At 42.4% G+C, this 19,928-nt stretch overlaps 1 protein-coding gene across 1 annotated transcript in view; it reads left to right on the top strand.

The window, feature by feature from the left end:
• ANKFN1 (ankyrin repeat and fibronectin type III domain containing 1) overlaps positions 1-19,928 on the top strand; it is a 144,759-nt gene that overhangs the window by 5,970 nt on the left and 118,861 nt on the right. The window contains exon 2 of the mRNA XM_070736009.1: positions 6,601-6,803. Coding sequence (XP_070592110.1) covers positions 6,618-6,803 — 186 coding nt within the window. The 5' untranslated portion in view covers positions 6,601-6,617. The remainder of the gene's footprint in view (positions 1-6,600; positions 6,804-19,928) is intronic.

The raw sequence follows: 19,928 nt of genomic DNA, 5'->3' as shown, positions 1-19,928 counted from the left end.
CTCATATCAGAATCTGAAGAAGGGGAGAGAGAATACACAGAGAGAGAAGCACAGAGAGAAAGACAGAGTGGTTGGAAGACATAGACACAGAGAGAGAGAGATACACAGAGAGGGTAGAGACAGGGGGAGAGAGAGATACAGAAAGGGGGGAGATAGTGAGGGAGATATACAATATATACGCACACACAAATACAGAGAGGAGGGAAGGTGGGAGCAGAGAGATACACAGAGAGATACAGAGAGGGGGCGAAGAGGGAGTGATAGAGAAAAATCTGGGAGTGCTGTTCCTGGCATCGGACCTCTAGTTGACCTCTCTGTCAGTTCGCTTCCTCCCACACTGGATGGGTGCACCCCATGGGTGCATTTTCACATGCACGCATGTGCACGCGCAATGCCAAAAAATCTGAAAAATCACACACACACACACAAAGCCCAAAACAAGATGGCAACCACATGCACAATGACAAAAACCTGGCTTTTGCGCATGCTCAAAAGAAAAAAAATCATTTTTTTTGTTTTAAAAAGATGGCGGCACCCATAGACCAGCACTGACCGAACCGGTTTTGTGACATTACCAGCTGGTCGCTATCAGTTCAGGTGAACTGGTCCGAATCAGGAGGAACCCACTTCTGGTATGGAGCCTACTTCCAGGTGTATATATGCAACATATATACATATATATACATATATGTTCTGATTGGTTCCCACTCTCCTTCATAAGCTGCCAATATCATAATCTTGGATCCAACATCCAGGCTACTTTCAAAATCGCTCTAGTTCTGGAGTCTGTACACATCATGGTGCCCTGTCTTCATTTGAGTAAGCCTGACAAAACATTTCCACTCTTTTAGCTCTCATTCTAAAGCTCACTTTCCCTCAATTTTCCATCCATCAAAGGTGCTCAGGCAGCTTTCTCTCACTTGAAAAAGACACTCTCACCAAGATGCCCAAAGTCAGCTTAAAAATAAAAACAGAAAACGGCAACAAACCAGGCTTCTTCTGTCATACTTTCATTTGTCTATGGGGAAAAATTATAAAGACTAGAAGAGGGTGACAGCATAATAAGAAGCTAGAAGGGTTAGTGAGAAGCACTATCGTTTTACTAAACGGTGAGTTTTATAATAGGGCAGTAACATGCCATCTCCAAAAGGAACCCTGCTTTAGAACCTCATAGTATACCAGGGGAAAGCTCAGAATTTTTTTTAAACAGGTGGGTTAATAATACTCTTATATACTGCTGAAGTTAAGGTTTCCATTCTAAGCTTCAAGATAGAAATCAATAGTATGAAAATTAATATCTATTTTCAAACATGGAAGGATAAGGATCTCTATAGTCTGTCTGTCTTTTCATCTATCAATCAAATCTCTCTCTCTCTCTCTCTCTCTCTCTCTCTCTCTCTCTCTTTCTCTCTCGCTCTGTGTGTGTGTGGGGGGGAAGGGGTAACGTATTTTGCTGATAATGAAAAGGAAGCAAGACTACTATAGATCTATTTTGGGCTTATTTGCCTTCATCATGTAGTCACACCCTTACTGGGATTTGGCTCAAGGCACCCCTTGCCTCCCACTGCTTTGGGCTCTAAGCTGTGGGTTGCTAGAGGTGAGTAAGACAGGGTCTCTTAGCCATTAGACTATAGGCTCATCTCCTGTATCAGCTTGTACCAGGGAAGGGTTTTGTGTGACTTTTTGTCGAATCACCCTGATATATTGAAGGAGCATCACAGCTTCCTTTTTGCCTCTCAGTCCCACCAGGGGCCATATTCCAAGGCAGATAAGCTTTTTATAGCTGACAACTATAATCTATAAGTGTAACATGTGTGTGTGTGTGTGTGTGTGTTACCATCTGTCACTGCTGAATTTTGCTGAATGGTATGTATGTGTATATTTGATTGGTTTATTGCTTTGTGGGTTTTTATAAATGGGTTTTTTATTGGTTTAGTAATTAATATTTGATTTCTTTTTATTGTATTGTATTTTTATATTGTTGTAAACTGCCCTGAGTCCCATTGTAATTGGGCAGCATAGAAGTCAAATTAATAAATAATAAATAATAAATCCAAATCTATCTACAGGATAAATGGATGGGTGGATGGGTGGATGGGTGGATGGGTGGATGGGTGGATGGGTGGATGGGTGGATGGATGGATGTGGCATCTCTGAGCCCTACATAATTGGATAACTGTGTTCCTGTCAAACAGACAGGATGTGGTCAAAATAGGGAGCGCCTTATCAAATCCTGTACCTGTTAACCACAGTGTCCCCCAAGGCAGCGTTCTAGGACCAACACTCTTTACAGTATATAAAGTTTATACTCTACATAAATAACCTTTGCAATCATATTATAAGCAACTGCGTCCTCTTTGCCAGTGATGTAAAACTATTTAACACCATCAACAATACTGCTACCCTTCAAAAAGACCTTGACTTTCTGTCAGAATGGTCAAACAATTGGCAACTCCAAATCTCAAATGACAAATGTTCTGTTTTATACATTGGCAAAAGAATCAGAACACAAAATACAAGCTGAGTGGACACAACCTTGTAGACAACTTCACTCTATTAAGGACCTGGGAGAACTTATATCTAATAATCTAAGTGCCAAAGCCTGTAACAACATCGTCAAAAAGGCATTAAGAGTTGTAAACCTAATCTTGTGTAGCTTTTTCTCCTGTAATATCACTTTACCAACCAGAGCATACAAAATATTTGCTAGACAATTCTCGAATAGAGCTCATTTGTCTGGAACCTGCACTGGATATTGGACATTAATACATTTGAACATGTCCAGAGATATTTCACAAGAAAAGTTCTCCACTCCTCTGCTCACAACCAGACTTGAAATTCTGGTGAAATTCTGGGCTTAGACAATTTAGAACGATGCTGCCTTTGGTATGATCTAAGCACAGTTAATAAAATTGTCTGTTACAATGTCCTACTTGTAAATGACTACTTCAGCTTCAACTACAACAATACACGAACACACAATAGATACAAACTTAAAGTGAACCGCTCCAAACATGAATGCAGAAAATGCAACTTTAGCAACAGAGTGGTCAATGCCTGGAATACACTACATTTGGAGTTTCATCTCCAAATCCCCAAAATTTTAACCTTAGACCGTCTACTATTGACCTCACCCCATTCCTAAGAGGTCTGTAAGTGCCATGCATAAGTATACCAGCTAACCCACTGTCCCTATCCTAATGTTCCCTTTTACTTTTATTCATTTCATGTATTCAAATTATGTATATATTTGTATCATCTATCTCTATTGACCTATCCACCTGCCTACCTACCTAACTTTTTAATTAAATAAATAAATCTCACACAAAGTGACTCTGGACAGTTTATATCTGTCTCTATCTCATGAAGAAAAGACTGGACAGCTCTTTTAAAGCCAAGAGATAATTGGGGTAGTCAGAGACATAACCATGCCTCTGCTTTGCCTATGTTTTAAGTTGCTATACCTTAAAAAGTTGAGATAAACTTCCACCTACCTTTTTATTCTCACTCCTCCTATCTTTTTCATGTGCCGGGAAGCACTTCTCGGGTTTCTTTTCTATTTATAGAAACTGTCACTTGAGTTTAATGAAGCACATTCTTCAATGAACATACCAATTATTAGCTTGTCTCCTGGCATATGTTAGCCATTTAGAGAATTCATCTGTTTACAATAGCCTTGGAAGCGTGCAAGGGTATTTGTGATTTAAGCCAATTTAGGCTTCAGACATCCGCCCCCACCACTTTTAACAGGTAGAAAGTTGAGGGTGGTACCAAGCCTTGTGCCTCTGCTGAATTGTTTGACCAATTAGTGGGAAGAGTTCAGTGGGAAGAAAAATAGAAATACTTCTGATGCCTGGTTATCAAAGCAAGGCTGAGACTTCATTATGGACTGGATCAAAGGGTGGAATGACATTACTCTGAGCAAGCAGTTTATCTTGCACATCCCATTGTTGAATTTCTGAAGTAATTTACACAAAACACACTCACTTTCCTATTATAAAGTGAGCATTGAAATCTGGGTGATTCATAACATGTCGATTATACTGTACATCAAATGGGTGGATAGAACAGCACAGTGCTTTCTTCAGAGCAATAGAGAACCAGAGAGATGAGTTTGGAAAAACTGTAACAGCGGTTTTATATGATTTAAGTCCAGATCAGGAAGAATATGGGATGAAGTTCAAATTAGCTCTGCCTTAGGGCTCTGGAACATAAGAGGGAAGGAAGGAAAAAGGCAAGTACAAGTGCACTAGAGTGCCTTCCGTCCCCTGTCCTATTGCTTTCCTATATCTCCTATACCTTTCTTCTATTCCTATATCTCTTCTTCTATTCTTTCATTGATATATTCTATTACTTTATCTTCTTTTCTATTATTTCTTAGATATATTTTACTATGAGTATTTCCTCTGTAACCTTCATCATGTATTTTACTGTGTATATAGATATATGCCCACTAAAACCCTCATTGTTTATTGGACAAAATAAATAAATAAATAAATAAATAAATAAATAAATAAATATCGGGCTTTCAAGATTTTATTACTGTAGACTATATTAATAAAGCAAAGGCGTAGCAGTACTTGTGGAATCTCTTTCTTGGCCTGGTCCTCTTTGAAGAACTAGCCAGAAGTGTGTGCAGGTAACAACCAGATTGTTGCCACACAAAGAACTGGAGTTTCTATGGTTGTTTCCTAAATATCAACTCCTTATTTTCTAAGTCCCACCACCACTATCGCTCCTGCTATCATTTTATTAGACTGCTCCCAAGTAGTGTTGGGTGAACCGAACCTGCAAAGTTCGGGTTCGTGCCGAACTTTGCAGTGTTCAGCATGCCAAACCCAAACCTGAACTTTTTTTAAAGTTCAGGCAAAGTTCGGGTTCAGAGTTTGGCCGAACACCGCGAAACGCCACCGCCCGGGAGAAGAGTGTGGAATCCCATTGTGGGATTTCCCACCTCCTTTTGTTTTCGGAGCTGCAAGCAAAAGGAGGTGGGAAATCCCACGAGGGGATTCCGGGAGTGGGGCTTTGACATCACGGAGACTACTTCCTGGCCAGTCGAAGCTGGGAGGAAGGAGTCTCCGTGATGTCAAAGCCCTGCCCCCGGAATCCCCTTGTGGGATTTCCCACCTCCTTTTGCTTGTAGCGCTGCAAGCAAAAGGAGGTGGGAAATCCCACAATGGGATTCCCCACTCTCCTTCCGGGCGGCGGCGTTTTGCGGTGTTCAGCCGAACGCCGAACCCAAACTTTACCTGAACTTTTAAAAAAATGTTTTAAAAAAGCACTGCTGCTGTTTGGGTTTGGGTAAAGTTCGGGTTCAGTGAACTCACCCGAACTTAGGCGCAAAGTTCGGGTGAGTTCGCTGAACCCAAACTTCTTGAAGTTCGCCCAACACTACTCCCAAGCTCTCAACTTTACAAAAGTGTCCCTTCTGTCCCCCCTCCCAAATATTGCCTGTCTCTAAAGCACAAGACAAATTTGTTCCTTATGTGCAAGCAATGGGAAAATATGTGTGTTTATTTTAAACGTTGAAAAACTTGGTTTTCTTTTTCTGAAAAAATCATTTATGGTGGATTGCTTCTGCCTTTTCAAAGAAGCACAGTCAGATCAAAGCCAAAGGAAAACTAAAGGGGACAGGCAGTGTGGAGAATAGAAAGAAGCAGGGCACCATTTGAAAGGCTCATGAAAGAAACATTGAAAAAGTCCTAATATGAGGCTCGCCAATTGCTCCCTCTACCCTGATATTACTTTACTGTGACTGACAGCAGCTGTATTGGGTATTTGACCAAAGTTTTTCTTCTCAGTTGTCTGAGTCTTTCAAATGGTGGTACCAAGTTTCTTAGGTCCAACAGGTATACATCCCATTGCTCTGAGCTACAGATGTTTCGTATACATCCCATTGCTTTGAGCTACAGATCTTTTGAGAAATCATAGTTTACTTGGTCACTGGCATGTTGTTTCTTTTCCCTTTTTGCAAAACTTCCTGAAAGAACAGAACCAGCGATTTTATTTATTTATTTAAGGTGGTGACAGTTGCTTGGGTTCCACCCATGGAGGAAAAGATCCCATCTGAAGTGTAATTCAATATATGAAGGGAAGGGATGAGTATGGTTTTGTCAAGCTGCCCCCAATGTAAACCAGTTAAAACAGAGTGCCAGAAAAGCTTTTGATTTCTTTGCCCACTGTCAAGATTTGGCTATTGACTTGATAAAGAAAAAAAAGTAGAAAATGAAATCACAGTGACAGAGAAAGCAAAAATATGAATATGGAAAAGATGGTGCTCAGATAAACACTATACTCCAGGGTTTTAAAAAGGCCCCAATCAGCAATAAAAAGAACAAGGGCATCAATCAAGATGAGGAATTTCAAAATTATTTCCATTCCAGAGAAATTGAGCAAAGGTAATTTGATTTGGGACTGGGAAGGCAGGCTGAAAACAGATTCACCACAAGCATAATTTCTTCTTTTGTTTGCAAAAATGGCTGTTTTCATGTAGAAACTTAGATTTCTAAGATTCTAATGTAGGTTATTTCCAATGAATTCACTTGCCTGGTTCAAGAGTGTTATTGTTCATATAGCAAAGTTGTCCTGCCTCTTTTGTAGGAACTGCCCTGTGAAAAATGACCCAGCAAATGCAGAGCTTACAACTTTCCCAGAGCAAAAAGAATAACCCTCCATCTTCTCCCAATGCCGCCAAGCGTCTCTACCGGAACCTCTCCGAGAAGCTGAAGGGAAGCCACTCATCCTTTGATGAAGTCTATTTCAGAGCCCGAACAGATCGTCTCAGTCTCCGGAAGTCTTCAGTGGTAAGTCTTTGGTATCTCCTGCATTCATGCAATTTAATGTCATATCTGTTCATGGTTCATTCCAATAGTTCTTGCAACTCTCTCCCCAGGCATGGATGCCAAACTTCCTCCAACAAATTTTTGCCCATATAATTCTTTCAGTATTATATCAGGAAAATGTTGAAGGCATAAGTGAGGATGCTTGCAGAACTTTCCAGTAAAAATATGAAGATTATATTGTTAAGGCATAGTGTCATTTGCAGAGTTATTGTATAATACAGGCTTCTATGGGTGAGATGTACCATTGTCAGATTGATAGAACACCACTCTCTCACTCTCTCTGCTTGCTTTCTTGCTTTCTTGCTTGCTTGCTTGCTTGCTTGCTTTCTTGCTTTCTTTCTTTCTTGCTTTCTTTCTTTCTTTCTTTCTTGCTTGCTTGCTTGCTTGCTTGCTTGATTGATTGATAGATATGCTGCTCTTCTCCTGAGACTCAGGGTGGCTCATAACATGTAGAAATCTAAATAAAATTTACAGATTAAAATCCCCATAATTAAAAGTAACAACAGATTCATATCTCATCCATCACACATTCATTCATTCATTGGTTGGAACAAGGTGTTAAAATTTCAATGGCTGGCAGAGGTGGGTCTTTAAAAGTTTATGGAAGGTAGGGAGAGTGGAGGCAGTACAGATCTTCGAGAGGACCTCATTCCAGAGGGGCGAGGCCACCACAGAGAAGGCTCTTCCCCTAGGTTCTGCCAGACAATATTATCTGGATGACGGGACCTGGAGAAAGCCGACTCTGTGAGACCTGACCAGCCGCTGGGATATATGAGACAAAAATGGCCCCGTTACTCATATATCAGTTTTCTAAGAATCTAAAGAAAGTAAACCCACTGACTGAGCTGAATTTTAGATCCACAAAATATTACCTCAGCAGCTTCTGTTAATCAATTACGGTACATGGATAAAACTGTGTCCTCATTAAAGGTGATAGCAAAGCCATGGGACAATGAAAGAATCCTTAAATGAAGATCAGAAATGGGATGAGATGTGGGACCAAATCAAGAGTGCTCTATCCAACATTCCTCGACCTCTGTGCTATCTGTTCCAATTTGAATATCTTGGCAAAGGTCTGAAAAATCCCTTGGCTCAATATTCCCAGGAGATTCTTGTACAACCAGGAATCCAAGTGGAGTCAGTTGTGTAGTAGATGGACACAGAAATGGCAGCAGGGTCTGTTCAAGAAGATTTTGCAACTGATGCTCTTGAAACCCAGAGTCTAAGTGGCCCAGGGAGAAGGAGGGATTGGATGCAACTCTTACTCATGTTGTTGCAGCTACTCAAGCAGCTGTAGGATGCACTCTACGTATATTGCCTAACATTGATTGGGGCCATTATGGACAGTATTACATGAGCAGGGGTGGGCTGCTACCCGAATGGGGGGGGGGGGCGGGGAACGCAGTAGGGTAGCAAAAATGGAGAGAGCACCCAATTTGCACTGAAAGTTGAAAGAAAATGCAAGGCATCCTGCATAAGCCACACCCACAGTGTGGTAGTAAAAGTTTTGGTAGTCTTTCACTGTATATGAGACATTCAACACCTATTATGCAACAGCATTTATAGTTTAAAGTTTAAACAAGCATGTGATGGTAATGCAAAATGTTTTTCTCCCGCTCTGTTACCATAAAGGAAATGGCTCCATTTAATTCTTCCCCATTTTTATCAAAATCCCTTCCCTTTCCCTTGAGATAGGAGAATTCCAAATTATTTTAAAAACTGTTAGCAACTACTTCACCTTTAACAATAACAACAACACAAGAGCACGCAATAGATACAAACCAAATATAAATCGCTCCAAACTAGACTGCAGAAAATACGATTTCAGCAATAGAGTGGTCAACACCTGGAATTCACTACCGGACTCTGTTGTTTCTTCCCCCAATCCCAAAATCTCCAACCTTACATTATCTACAATAGACCTCTCCCCTTTTCTAAGAGATCTGTAAGGGGTGTGCATAAGTGCACCTTTGTGCCTACCATCACTGTCGTAATGTCTTTTTATCTTTTCTATCTCTACTTTATACTTATATTATGTTAAAAATACTACAATATAATACTATATTTGTATGACAAATAAACAAACAAACAAACAAACAAACTCCAAGACCATATATCTATCATTTCCAATTAACGCCACCTACTTTTAATAAGAACTTCATTTTTAAAGACAGAGTGATATACACAATATACACATATGGCTTTTAATGGTTTATAAGACAAAGCAGTCAATGTTCACATTAATTTGAATGCAGCCAAAGTTAATTAAAAGAGAGTATGGTGCTGTCTAATTTCAGTATAATAGTGCATGCAAATGTTTTCTGGCTAAGTGCCCATTTCTTTTCCGATGAATTTATAGGCTTTGGCGGCATTTTGTGCCTGTTCTGAATCCTGACAATAAAATTAATCCTAAAACTTATCGTAAAAAGGATTCATGCATATGATTGGCTTATTTATTCATATATTTATTAAATATCCTGCCTTCATTTATTTTTACAGCAAACACCTCGAACACACATTTTTAATCCTATTTTCCCCACAATAACAATGGATTTGGCTGAGGGGGAGTGAGTGGCCCCAGGTCATCTATCTATCTATCTATCTATCTATCTATCTATCTATCTATCTATCTATCTATCTATCTATCTATCTATCTATTTGTCATACAAGTATAGAATTATAGTTTGTATTAACATAACAAAGCATAAAGAGGTGATCAAAAAGGATAATAGGACAGAAGGACAGGGACGGTAGACACAATAGTACGTTTATGCATGCCCCTTAGAGACCTCTTAGAAAAGGGGAGAAGTCAACAGTAGATAATTTAAGGTTGAAGATCTTGGGGTTAGGGGAAGAAACAACAGAGTCAGGTAGTGAGTTCCAGGCATTGATCCCTCTGTTGCTGAAGTCATATATTCTGCAGTCAAGTTTGGAGCAATTTACATTTTAGTTTGTATCTATTATGTGCTCTTGTGTTGTTGTTGAAGGTGAAGTAGTCACTAACAGGTAGGACGTTATGGTGTATGACCTTATGACCAACAGTTAAATCAGTTCATGGGTGACATAGTTCTATATTGTCTAGCCGTAGTATTTGAAGTCTGGAGGAGTATGGTAGTTTGTTTTGAGAAGAGGAGTGAAGGACTCTTCTTGTGAAGTATTTCTGGACTCTCTCAATTGTGTCAATATCAGTTATGCAATGTGGGTTCCATACAGGCGAGCTGTATTCAAATATTGGGCTGACAAATGGTTAGTAAATCAGTGTTTCTGCAGAAGACGCTACATAAAATTAGGTTTGTAACTCTTAGTGCCTTTTTTTTAGCAATGTTGTTACAGTGAACTCTGGCACTTAGGTCAATGGATATGAGTACTCCAAGGTCTTTGACAGGATGAGGCAGTATCTTTCGTATCCAAGGCAGGTCTTGAACTCACAGTCTCTCACTTTTTAACTTAGTGCCTTAACCACTAGACCGAACTCTCTTTTCAGAAACTTAACTTCTTTGGATCCATTCACAGACGTTGGAGATAGTGATAAAATTGTGTTGTACCACATAAGACATCAGGTGAGGGGCCCCCACGAAGGAGGAGGCTAGATTAGAATTCTCTGTGGTGTGTAGTTCGTGCTGGCTTTGAAGTGCGAGGGAGGAATAAGGCTTTATTGAATTGCTCATCTGCAGCTTCTAACTAGGTCAGTTCCGCTTTTATCTGCCTTGTTTCAAGTGGAGGTCTTTCCCCCCTCCCCTTAAATAGCTGCTTTTGTGTCAGTTAATTTCTCCAGAGATGCGCGTTCTGTGAACTTCACAGACACATCCTACAGGAAGGCTCAAACGTGGCTCTTCGTCACAGTTCCCCAGGCAGCTCTTCAGGACATTGTGGAAAAGCATTTCACATTTGCGAAATGATTTCCTTCTGCCACAAGAACATCTCATGCGGTACAGTCCTTAACACAGAATAAAGACGAGCCATTTCCTTTCCATCCAGGAAAAGACATTCAATATAAGTACAGTGATACCTCGTCTTACAAACGCCTCATCATACAAACTTTTCAAGATACAAACCCAGGGTTTAAGATTTTTTTGCTTCTTCTTACAAACTATTTTCACCTTACAAACCCACCGCCGCCGCTGGGATGCCCCGCCTCTGGACTTCCGTTGCCAGCGAAGCATCTGTTTTTGTGCTGCTGGGATTACCCTGAGGCTCCCCTCCATGAGAAACCCCACCTCTGGACTTCCGTATTTTTGTGATGCTGCACAGGAATCCCAGCAGGGGAATCCCAGCGGTGCAAAAACAGGCACTTTGCTGGCAACGGAAGTCCAGAGGTGGGGTTTCCCATGGAGGGGAGCCTCAGGGGAATCCCAGCAGCACAAAAACAGGCGCTTCGGCTGGCAAAAGGGGTGAGTTTTGGCCTTGCACGCATTAATCGCTTTTCCATTGATTCCTATGGGAAACATTGTTTCATCTTACAAACATTTCACCTTAAGAACCTCATCCCGGAACCAATTAAGTTTGTAAAACAAGGTATCACTATAATGGCTTTTGGCTCCTCCCAGTCCCACCCACATCAGCATAAAACGTATCAGGAAAGACTTCATGAACTCAATCTGTATAGTCTGGAGGACAGAAGGAAAAGGGGGGACATGATCGAAACATTTAAATATGTTAAAGGGTTAAATAAGGTTCAGGAGGGAAGTGTTTTTAATAGGAAAGTGAACACAAGAACAAAGGGACACAATCTGAAGTTAGTTGGGGGAAAGATCAAAAGCAACGTGAGAAAATATTATTTTACTGAAAGAGTAGTAGATGCTTGGAATAAACTTCCAGCAGACGTGGTTGGTCAATCCACAGTAACTGAATTTAAACATGCCTGGAATAAATATATATCCATCCTAAGATTTATTTATTTATTATTTGGATTTGTATGCTGCCCCTCTCCGAAGACAGGAAATAGTATAAGGGCAGACTAGATGGACCATGAGGTCTTTTTCTGCCGTCAGTCTTCTATGTTTCTATAAAACAAGGAAAAGCCCCTGCAGGGAGCAAAGCAGTAGTTGATTGCAACCAAACTATGGCATCACGGTAGTGAAAATGGAACTATGCGCACAGCTCCAGCTGATCGTCGGGCAGGTGTGCATGTCGGCATGAGATTCAGCTTCTGCGCATGTGCTGGAAGCAAAATCTCGTGTGAGGACATGCACGCGAGCATGATTTTGATGGTTTTTTGCTTCTATGCCTGTGCATGAGCAAAAATATCAGTGAAAATCATCAAAATCTCACTTGCGCATGCATCCTCACATGTGATTTTGCTTCCAGTGCATGCACAGAAACCAAATCCCATACTGATGAGTGTGCATGCCCATGCCGGTAATTGGGAGCATTCTGGTAGATGGGGAGCCCTTCACTGGAGCATTGTGTTCCCCTCCCCTTTAACAAAACAACCCCAGTTCCCAAAGGGAAAAATTACTGTGGGTATACAGGGTCTTAAATCCAACATGAAGCCAGCTTTCTCTTTCTACAATGGGGATTTTCTTTATCTTTCTCTCTCTCTCTTTGACCCCTTGGCTCTCCCTGCCTTTTTCAGAGGTTACCGCAATACTCAGGACGCATTGTTGTAAACGGGAAAAGGCCTGTGTGGAAGCTGTGCCACTGGTAGGTTGCTACCAGTTCACTCCAAATCGGGCAAACCGGTAGCAGTTGCGGTGGTAGGCTCCTCCCAACCACCCAGATGTCATCAAAAAGGTTTTGTCCAGGCACAGAAGGTTCTGTGCTTGCACAGAAGCATTGTGCGTGCACGCCCCCAATCCCAAACCAGTAGCAAAGGTAAGTAAAACCCACTACTGAGCTGTGGCTTGCTGGGTTCTGTGTCCAGGGATGCTTCTCCACTTCTCCTTACCAGAAGTCCACAGAGAGGGGTGGCATAAGATTCATAATAATATTTATTTATTTATTTATTTATTTATTTATTTATTTATTTATTTATTTATTTATTTATTTATTTATTTATTTATTTATTTATTTATTTATTTATTTATTTATTTATTTATTTATTTATTTATTTATTTATTTATTTATTTATTTATTTATTTATTAGATTTGTATGCTGCCCCTCTCTATAGACTCGGGGCGGCTCACAGCAATAATAAAGACAATGTAAAAACAAATATAATACAGTAATTTAAAAAACACTAAAAAAAAACCATTATTAAAAGCAAACATACACACAAGCAAACCATGTATAAACTGTATAGGCTCGGGGGAGATGTCTCAGTTCCCCCATGCCTGACGGCAGAGGTAGGTTCTAAGAAGTTTACAAAAGGCAAGGAGGGTGGGGGCAGTTCTAATCTCCGAGGGGAGCTGGTTCCAGAGGGTGGGGGCCACCACAGAGAAGACTCTTCCCCCGGGTCCTGCCAAACAACATTGTTTAGTCGACGGGACCCGGAGAAGGCCAATTCTGTGGGACCATCTTAAATCTAAAGTTTACAAGACAAGCATCTGCCCCATTGGAGTGTATGGGACTGAATGCTGGGCAGCAACAACAAGGACCAAAGGCATCTCTTTTCTTGACCACATCACAAATGACACCATTTGACAATCTTTTGGTGTGGCACCAATTATACAAAAGATGAGAGAAGGCCAACTTCATTGGTATGGACATGTCCAAAGAGCAACACTTTCCACCGTGGCTAAGACTGCCTATCAACTAGAAGTCAATGGCTGGTGTCCTCACGGGCCTCCAAAACAGAAATGACAAGACAACATTAAAGTGTCTTTATGAGCCATGGGCCTGCTTCCAGGGCACAAGCACACGGTTTGCAATGACTGCAGCTGACTGTGCAAAGTGGCCCTCAATGATGCAAAAAGTGGACCCTGCAACTGTGGGAATATGCTAGGAGGAGAAGGTGGAAAGAGGAGGAGAGAAGAAGAAGAAGAAGAAGAAGAAGAAGAAGAAGAAGAAGAAGAAGAAGAAGAAGAAGAAGAAGAGGAGGAGGAGGAGGAGGAGGAGGAGGAGGAGGAGGAGGAGGAGGAGGAGGAAGAAAAAGAAGAAACAAAAAATGCCGGCGTATCTCTGTACTATTTATACAATAAGATTTTTTATTTTACAGATTCTTACTATGAATATGGATAGATGTTCTTTCCTCACTGAATACTGCCAGGTGGAGAAGTGCATTCAGGACTCAGTGTTACCATTTAATTTATTGGGACAAATGGGGAAAATATCAATGTGAGGATTTCTTGGAAGGCAGTGTAAATGTGCCTATTTATACTAAGTGAATTTTTTTTTAAAGCAACTATTTGCCATGAAACAAAAAAAAGTCTCTAGCAGGTGCCCTGGTAATTATGCATTTAAGGCATTATTACCTTAAGTACATTCACTTCCTCCAGATTCTTAGAAAACTGATATATGAGTAACATGCTGTATAAGACGGCATGTTTTGATCTGCTGCTACCCCGTTTTTTTAGAGATAAAGAACTGTCAAAACTCTCATGGTCTGGATAGATGAGAAGATATGCTGGTCTCTTAATCCAACTTGCAGACCTCCCTAGTTCTAAGAGTGGACACACTGACAAGAGGCAATGTTTTGGATTATAGGGATGCTGCAATGGTCAGAACTTTCAGAGTGGGTCATACTGTATGTCCCTTTGTTCAGCACTCTTGTAATCTCAATCATTGAACAAATGTTCTTTAGTCAAGGACCACCTGTAACAGAAAAACCTGATCTCCTGGCTCCAGTTCCTGGAACCTCACAGAAATAAGTGACCATCAGTAAGTTCTTGTAGTACATAAGCATCAAACAAGCCAATTCTGGTTGGAGAAAGCAATCCTGTAATTATCTCTGCTCCAAACTCTTTAGAGGTCAAAATCTGGACTTCAACTTCTTCTGAGCAGCTACTGCCCAGGTGAATGAGCACCTGAGCACCTGCTTACCCAGGAGTGGGTTCCACTTACCTTCCCTACCAGTTCACATCGCGATGGGAGTGCATGTTTTGCACCCCCATCATATCATGCAAAACCCCAGGAAATTGTTAAGGAGTGTGCAGAGTGATCTCTGTGTTGTTAAAGATACTCATACACAGAGGAAACATGGAGTTCTAGCAGATATCAAGCTTGATAGCCCAGAGATATGAGTAATGGCTCAGTAATACAATCCAGATACATTAAGGGTATAAAATATCATTTATTTTGGCAAATATCTCAGTCAAGAACAGCCCGTCATACATCAGTCAATAACATATACAAAACTATAAGTCTTACTTGTTCAGCTTACAAATACATAAACCATCATTTGAACAGACAGTTCTTACTACCACAGCCACAGAGAAATAACCGAAATAGCAGAGAGAGAGAGAATCATGTTTCTGACTCCTTCTTATGCATTAATGGGCAGCCAAAATTTTTACTACCACACTGTGGGTGTGGCTTAATGGTCATGTGATTGGGTAGGAGTGGCTTGCCGTACATGTGACTAGGTGGGAGTGGCTTCAATGATCATCATCGTTCAAGTGAACTGTTAAGTCCTTGACTTACAGCCTTACTAGTGTCGCTCACCGGGGTGACAATTTGCTTCACATTTCCCACGCTCTCCTTCCTGGGTCGCCCGCCTGCCTCAGGCTTGGCAGATAGGTGAACGGGTGCTGCCAGAAGCATAAATGCTGCCAGCGCCGCTTCCACCCACGCCTTCTGTTTGCACCTCAGCTGGGAGGTGGCTGGAAGGGAGCCTGGCAGGAGAGAGGGAAACACGTCCAAGGCCAGGAAGGAGGAAAGAGGAAAAAAGCAAAGAGTGCAGGCACAGCAGCAGGGGAAAAATGGAGAGCCAACCCGAGACCAGTAATCCAGGAAGTGACAGCCACCTATCAGCTGGAGCTGTGCAAGCATCTTCATTTCCGCCGGTGGAACTGCATTCCACCCCATTCTGCCTGCTGCCCACCCCTGCTCTTATGGCAATCTCAAACACTAACTCTTTTTTTTAATGTTTTATTTTAGTTTTTTATTACATGTAAAAATACATCTGTTTACAGATCATTACCCATTTTTGGTATACATTCTTAGTTGTTTTATAGCACATAGATAAAAACAAATAATGGGAAAACAGGGAGCCTACATCAATATCGGTTAATATGTGTTAATAATAATTTTTTAAAAGAGCAGGAGGTAGGGTAGAGAAGAAAAGTTTTTAACATATACAGTGGTCCCTCGACTTGCGCGTTCTCGATTAGCGCGAAACGCTGCAACACGGTTTTTCAAAAAATATTATTTAAAAAAATAAAATATTAAAAAATAAATTTTTTTTTATTCTGTTCCCTGAATGGAGACCGCCGGCCGCTCAATCGGGCCGGCAGGGAACAGAATGGAGCCTTCCGCGGCGGGGCTGGTAAGGGGGGGAGCCGAGGGGGGAGCCGAGCCCAGCCCCGTGGCATTCGCTTTCCTCCCGCCGGCAGCCGACTGATCGTGGGCTCCTTCGCAACCTCGGAGAGCTTCCTGGTTTTCGTGAGCTTTCATGCCCCGGAAGCTCTCCGAGGTTGCGAAGGAGCCCACAATCAGTCTCGGCTGCGGGTGGGAGGAAGGCGAATCCCCCGTGGGCTCCGTTACATCTTCCGCTGCCAGCCAGGCCATGCTGGCGGCAGCGGAACAATCGCTGGCTGTCAACTTTTCTTTTTAAAACTGGGCAGGAGCTGACTTGCCTCCCCAGTGCTAAAAAGAAAAGTTGACAGCCAGCGCTACGACTGACGGAATGCTGAGCCTCCCGGTGGAAGGCTGCCGCTTGGCCGGGGAGGCTCGGCCGAAAGGGACTGGAGCGGCAGAGCCGAGCATGCCTTCCGCCCGGGAAGTCCTGCCCCTTCATCCCCACCCCTCGCCCCTGTGGTCGGCGGGGATGAAAGGGCAGGACTCCCTGGGTGGAAGGCGTGCTCGGCTCTGCCGCTCCAGCCGCTTTCGGCCGAGCCTCCCCGGCCAAGCAGCCAGGGAAGTCGAGCCAGGCGTGGCGGCGGCAGCGCTGCTTCTCCGGTCGCCCGGTCCTCTCCTGCCTCCTGCGCCGATGTTCCCCGCTGCGACGGAAGGCAGTCGCTTGGCTAGGGAGGCTCGGCCGAAAGCGGCTGGAGCGGCAGAGCCGAGCACGCCTTCCACCCAGGGAGTCCTGCCCTTTCATCCCCGCCGACCACAGGGGCGAGGGGTGGGGATGAAGGGGCAGGACTTCCCGGGCGGAAGGCGTGCTTGGCTCTGCCGCTCCAGCCCCTTTCGGCCGAGCCTCCCTAGCCAAGCGACTGCCTTCCGTCGCAGCGGGGAACATCGGCGCAGGAGGCAGGAGAGGACCGGGCGACCGGAGAAGCAGCGCTGCCGCCACCACGCCTGGCTCGACTTCCCTGGCTGCTTGGCCGGGGAGGCTCGGCCGAAAGGGGCTGGAGCGGCAGAGCCGAGCATGCCTTCCGCCCGGGAAGTCCTGCCCCTTCATCCCCACCCCTCGCCCCTGTGGCCGGCTCATCCAGGGGGGCGTGTGTGGACTGGCAAGCGGCAAGCGGGAAGACCAAGGGAAGGTTCCTTCAGCCGCCCAACACCTGATCCGCTCCGCAGCGCGGCAGCAGCGAGGAGCCGAAGATGGGGTTTCCCCTTTGCCTTTACCCCATCTTCGGCTCCTCGCTGCTTCCGCGCTGCGGAGCAGATCAGCTGTTGGGCGGCTGAAGGAACCTCCCCTTGGTCTTCCCCGCCGCCCACACGCAAACTCCACCATCTGCGCATGTGCGGCCATGAAAAAATGGCGCACATGCGCAGATGGTGGTTTTTACTTCCGCATCCAGTATAACGCGGAAATCGGTTAGCGCGGGAGGTCTTGGAACGTAACCCCCGCGCTAATCGAGAGATCACTGTACCCCTATTGCATAATTAACCATATGGTGAGATGCTCAATTGATTCAGGATATGACCTGAGGCTTACATTTCTTATGTCATATATCTTTTTTGAATCCATTTATGCCAATTCTCCCATATTTTAATTGATTCATTTTCTTTTGTTCCCTTAATATCTCTAGTCATCTCATCTAGTTCCACACATCTGTATATTTTTCTATGATTTGAGGCTCTGAGGGTATGTTTTTGCTTTTCCAAATTTGGGCATAAGCTATTCTAGTAGAAGTAATTATTTGTGTAATTAGATATAGTACATGTTTAGGGTATTTTTTTTCCAGATGCCAAGTAAAAATTCCTCTGGGGTAAATTCTATTTCTTTTTCGGTAATTTCAACTAGCCAGTTGTGTATGGTCTTCCACATTGATTGTACTTTGGGGCACATCCACCACATGTGGTAAAAAAGCCTGTTACTTTACTGCATTTCCAGCATGTTGGAGTGTATCTTGGGAACATTTTGGCGATTCTTGAGGGAGGCAAGTACCATCTATAGAAAATTTTGTAGAAGTTCTCCTTGTAGGACACAGATAGAGTAATTTTGCTGGTAATGTTCCAAGTTTTCTCCCATTCTGTTAAATAGATGTTTCAGCCTATGTTTTTGGCCCATGCTAACATTGGTGCTTTTACTATTTCTTCCGGATTATCATTTTCCAAAAGGTAATTGTATATTTTTGTTATATTTTTTTATCTGGACCCAAGAGAATTTTGTCTGGGGTGTTAAAGGATTTTTCTATACCTACTCCATTTGTATCTTTAGTATATCTGGATCTGATTTGGGTGTATGTCCACCAGTCCATTTTAATGTGTTGAATTTCTAATTCTTCTCTAGATTTATTTTATCAAATACTAACTCTTAAAGCAATAGTGTTTCAATATATTTAAGCATACATTGTTGGTTTGTTTTACTTATTGCCAAATCCAACCAGTTGTGTATATTGTACTAACAGAAATGACCCTCTGTGCATGCACAGAAGCCTTTGCACATGTGCTGAGGGTTTTTTTGCAAGCCACTGTGACCTGGAAGACTGGTTCAGGAGCGTGGACCGCCGGTCATCACTGCCAGTTTGATGAGTGGTGGTAATTTTCCGCTACCAGTTCTAAAGAACTGGTCTGAACTGGCAGCAACCTACCACTGTAGCTTACCATGTATGATGACACTTAGCACATGGGCTGCAACATTTTGACTGAGATGTCTTTAAAGGCAGGAGAATCGTGATACTGTTCCTAATGATGTAGCAACAACATATGCCCAGAAACAAGCAGGCATCTCACAGTATCATTGTAACCTTTTTCAGAACTCCCAACATGCTCAGTTGGATCTTGGGTAATATAGCTCCTTGCTATATTTTTTAATGAGAAAAATGCTATTGGCTAATTATCCCAAAGGGATACTGAAAAGAGAATTTTGTACAACCCACCAAGACATCACTGCTGAGCAGTGTTGCTGAGGTAGACACCTTCGTTAGCAAAGATCTTATGGGTGATAATATGGTTCTATACATGCTTCTTTCAGGAGCAATCACAAAATTGCTATGGTTATTCTTTTCCATCTGAGCAAGCTGCCTTTTAAAGGGAGGTCTAAATATTCTTTTTTCTGGGCTTAAATACCAATCTATGTGGTGCAGCTATGTGACATTGGACTGTGTCAATCCTTCCCTCTTCACATGTAGTTGTGTTCTGGATGATCAGGTCATAGGGATGATTAGTGTAACATAAAGGATTTGATGGGTGATGACATCTATGGATAACTGATATGGCATTTACTTCTGTGTAATGAGATTTTCTGGAAATCTCAAGACATGTATGTTTTTATTCATTGTTGGAGTGTGAAATTCTATTGCAATGGATCTGTCCAAGGAGATATAGTGTATAGACTTAATTCTCATAAAGAAGTATCAGATAATGATGGAACATTTTTGGATCTGACTTCCTTTCTTGAGATCATCACAATCCTGATTTATTTTCAGCTATGATGGCTAATGACATTCTTTTTTATTTATTTTTATTTTTGCCAACTATACCATAGGATATTAGTGAAACTTATTAGTGTGTATTTGTTATCCCCCATTGCTGATTATAAGCCCAAATGTTCTGAGAGCTAATGTTTTAATGAGTGCTACATGCAATTTCATTTTTTTCTTGCCCTCCAGTGTGAATTATATTCTTTAATTTATGATACCAATTTCCTGGGATTA

The sequence above is a fragment of the Erythrolamprus reginae genome, chromosome 2, assembly GCF_031021105.1.
Source record: "Erythrolamprus reginae isolate rEryReg1 chromosome 2, rEryReg1.hap1, whole genome shotgun sequence".
NCBI lineage: Eukaryota > Metazoa > Chordata > Lepidosauria > Squamata > Dipsadidae > Erythrolamprus > Erythrolamprus reginae.
Note: the sequence above shows the minus strand (reverse complement) of the source record. Positions and strands in the feature narration are given on the sequence as shown.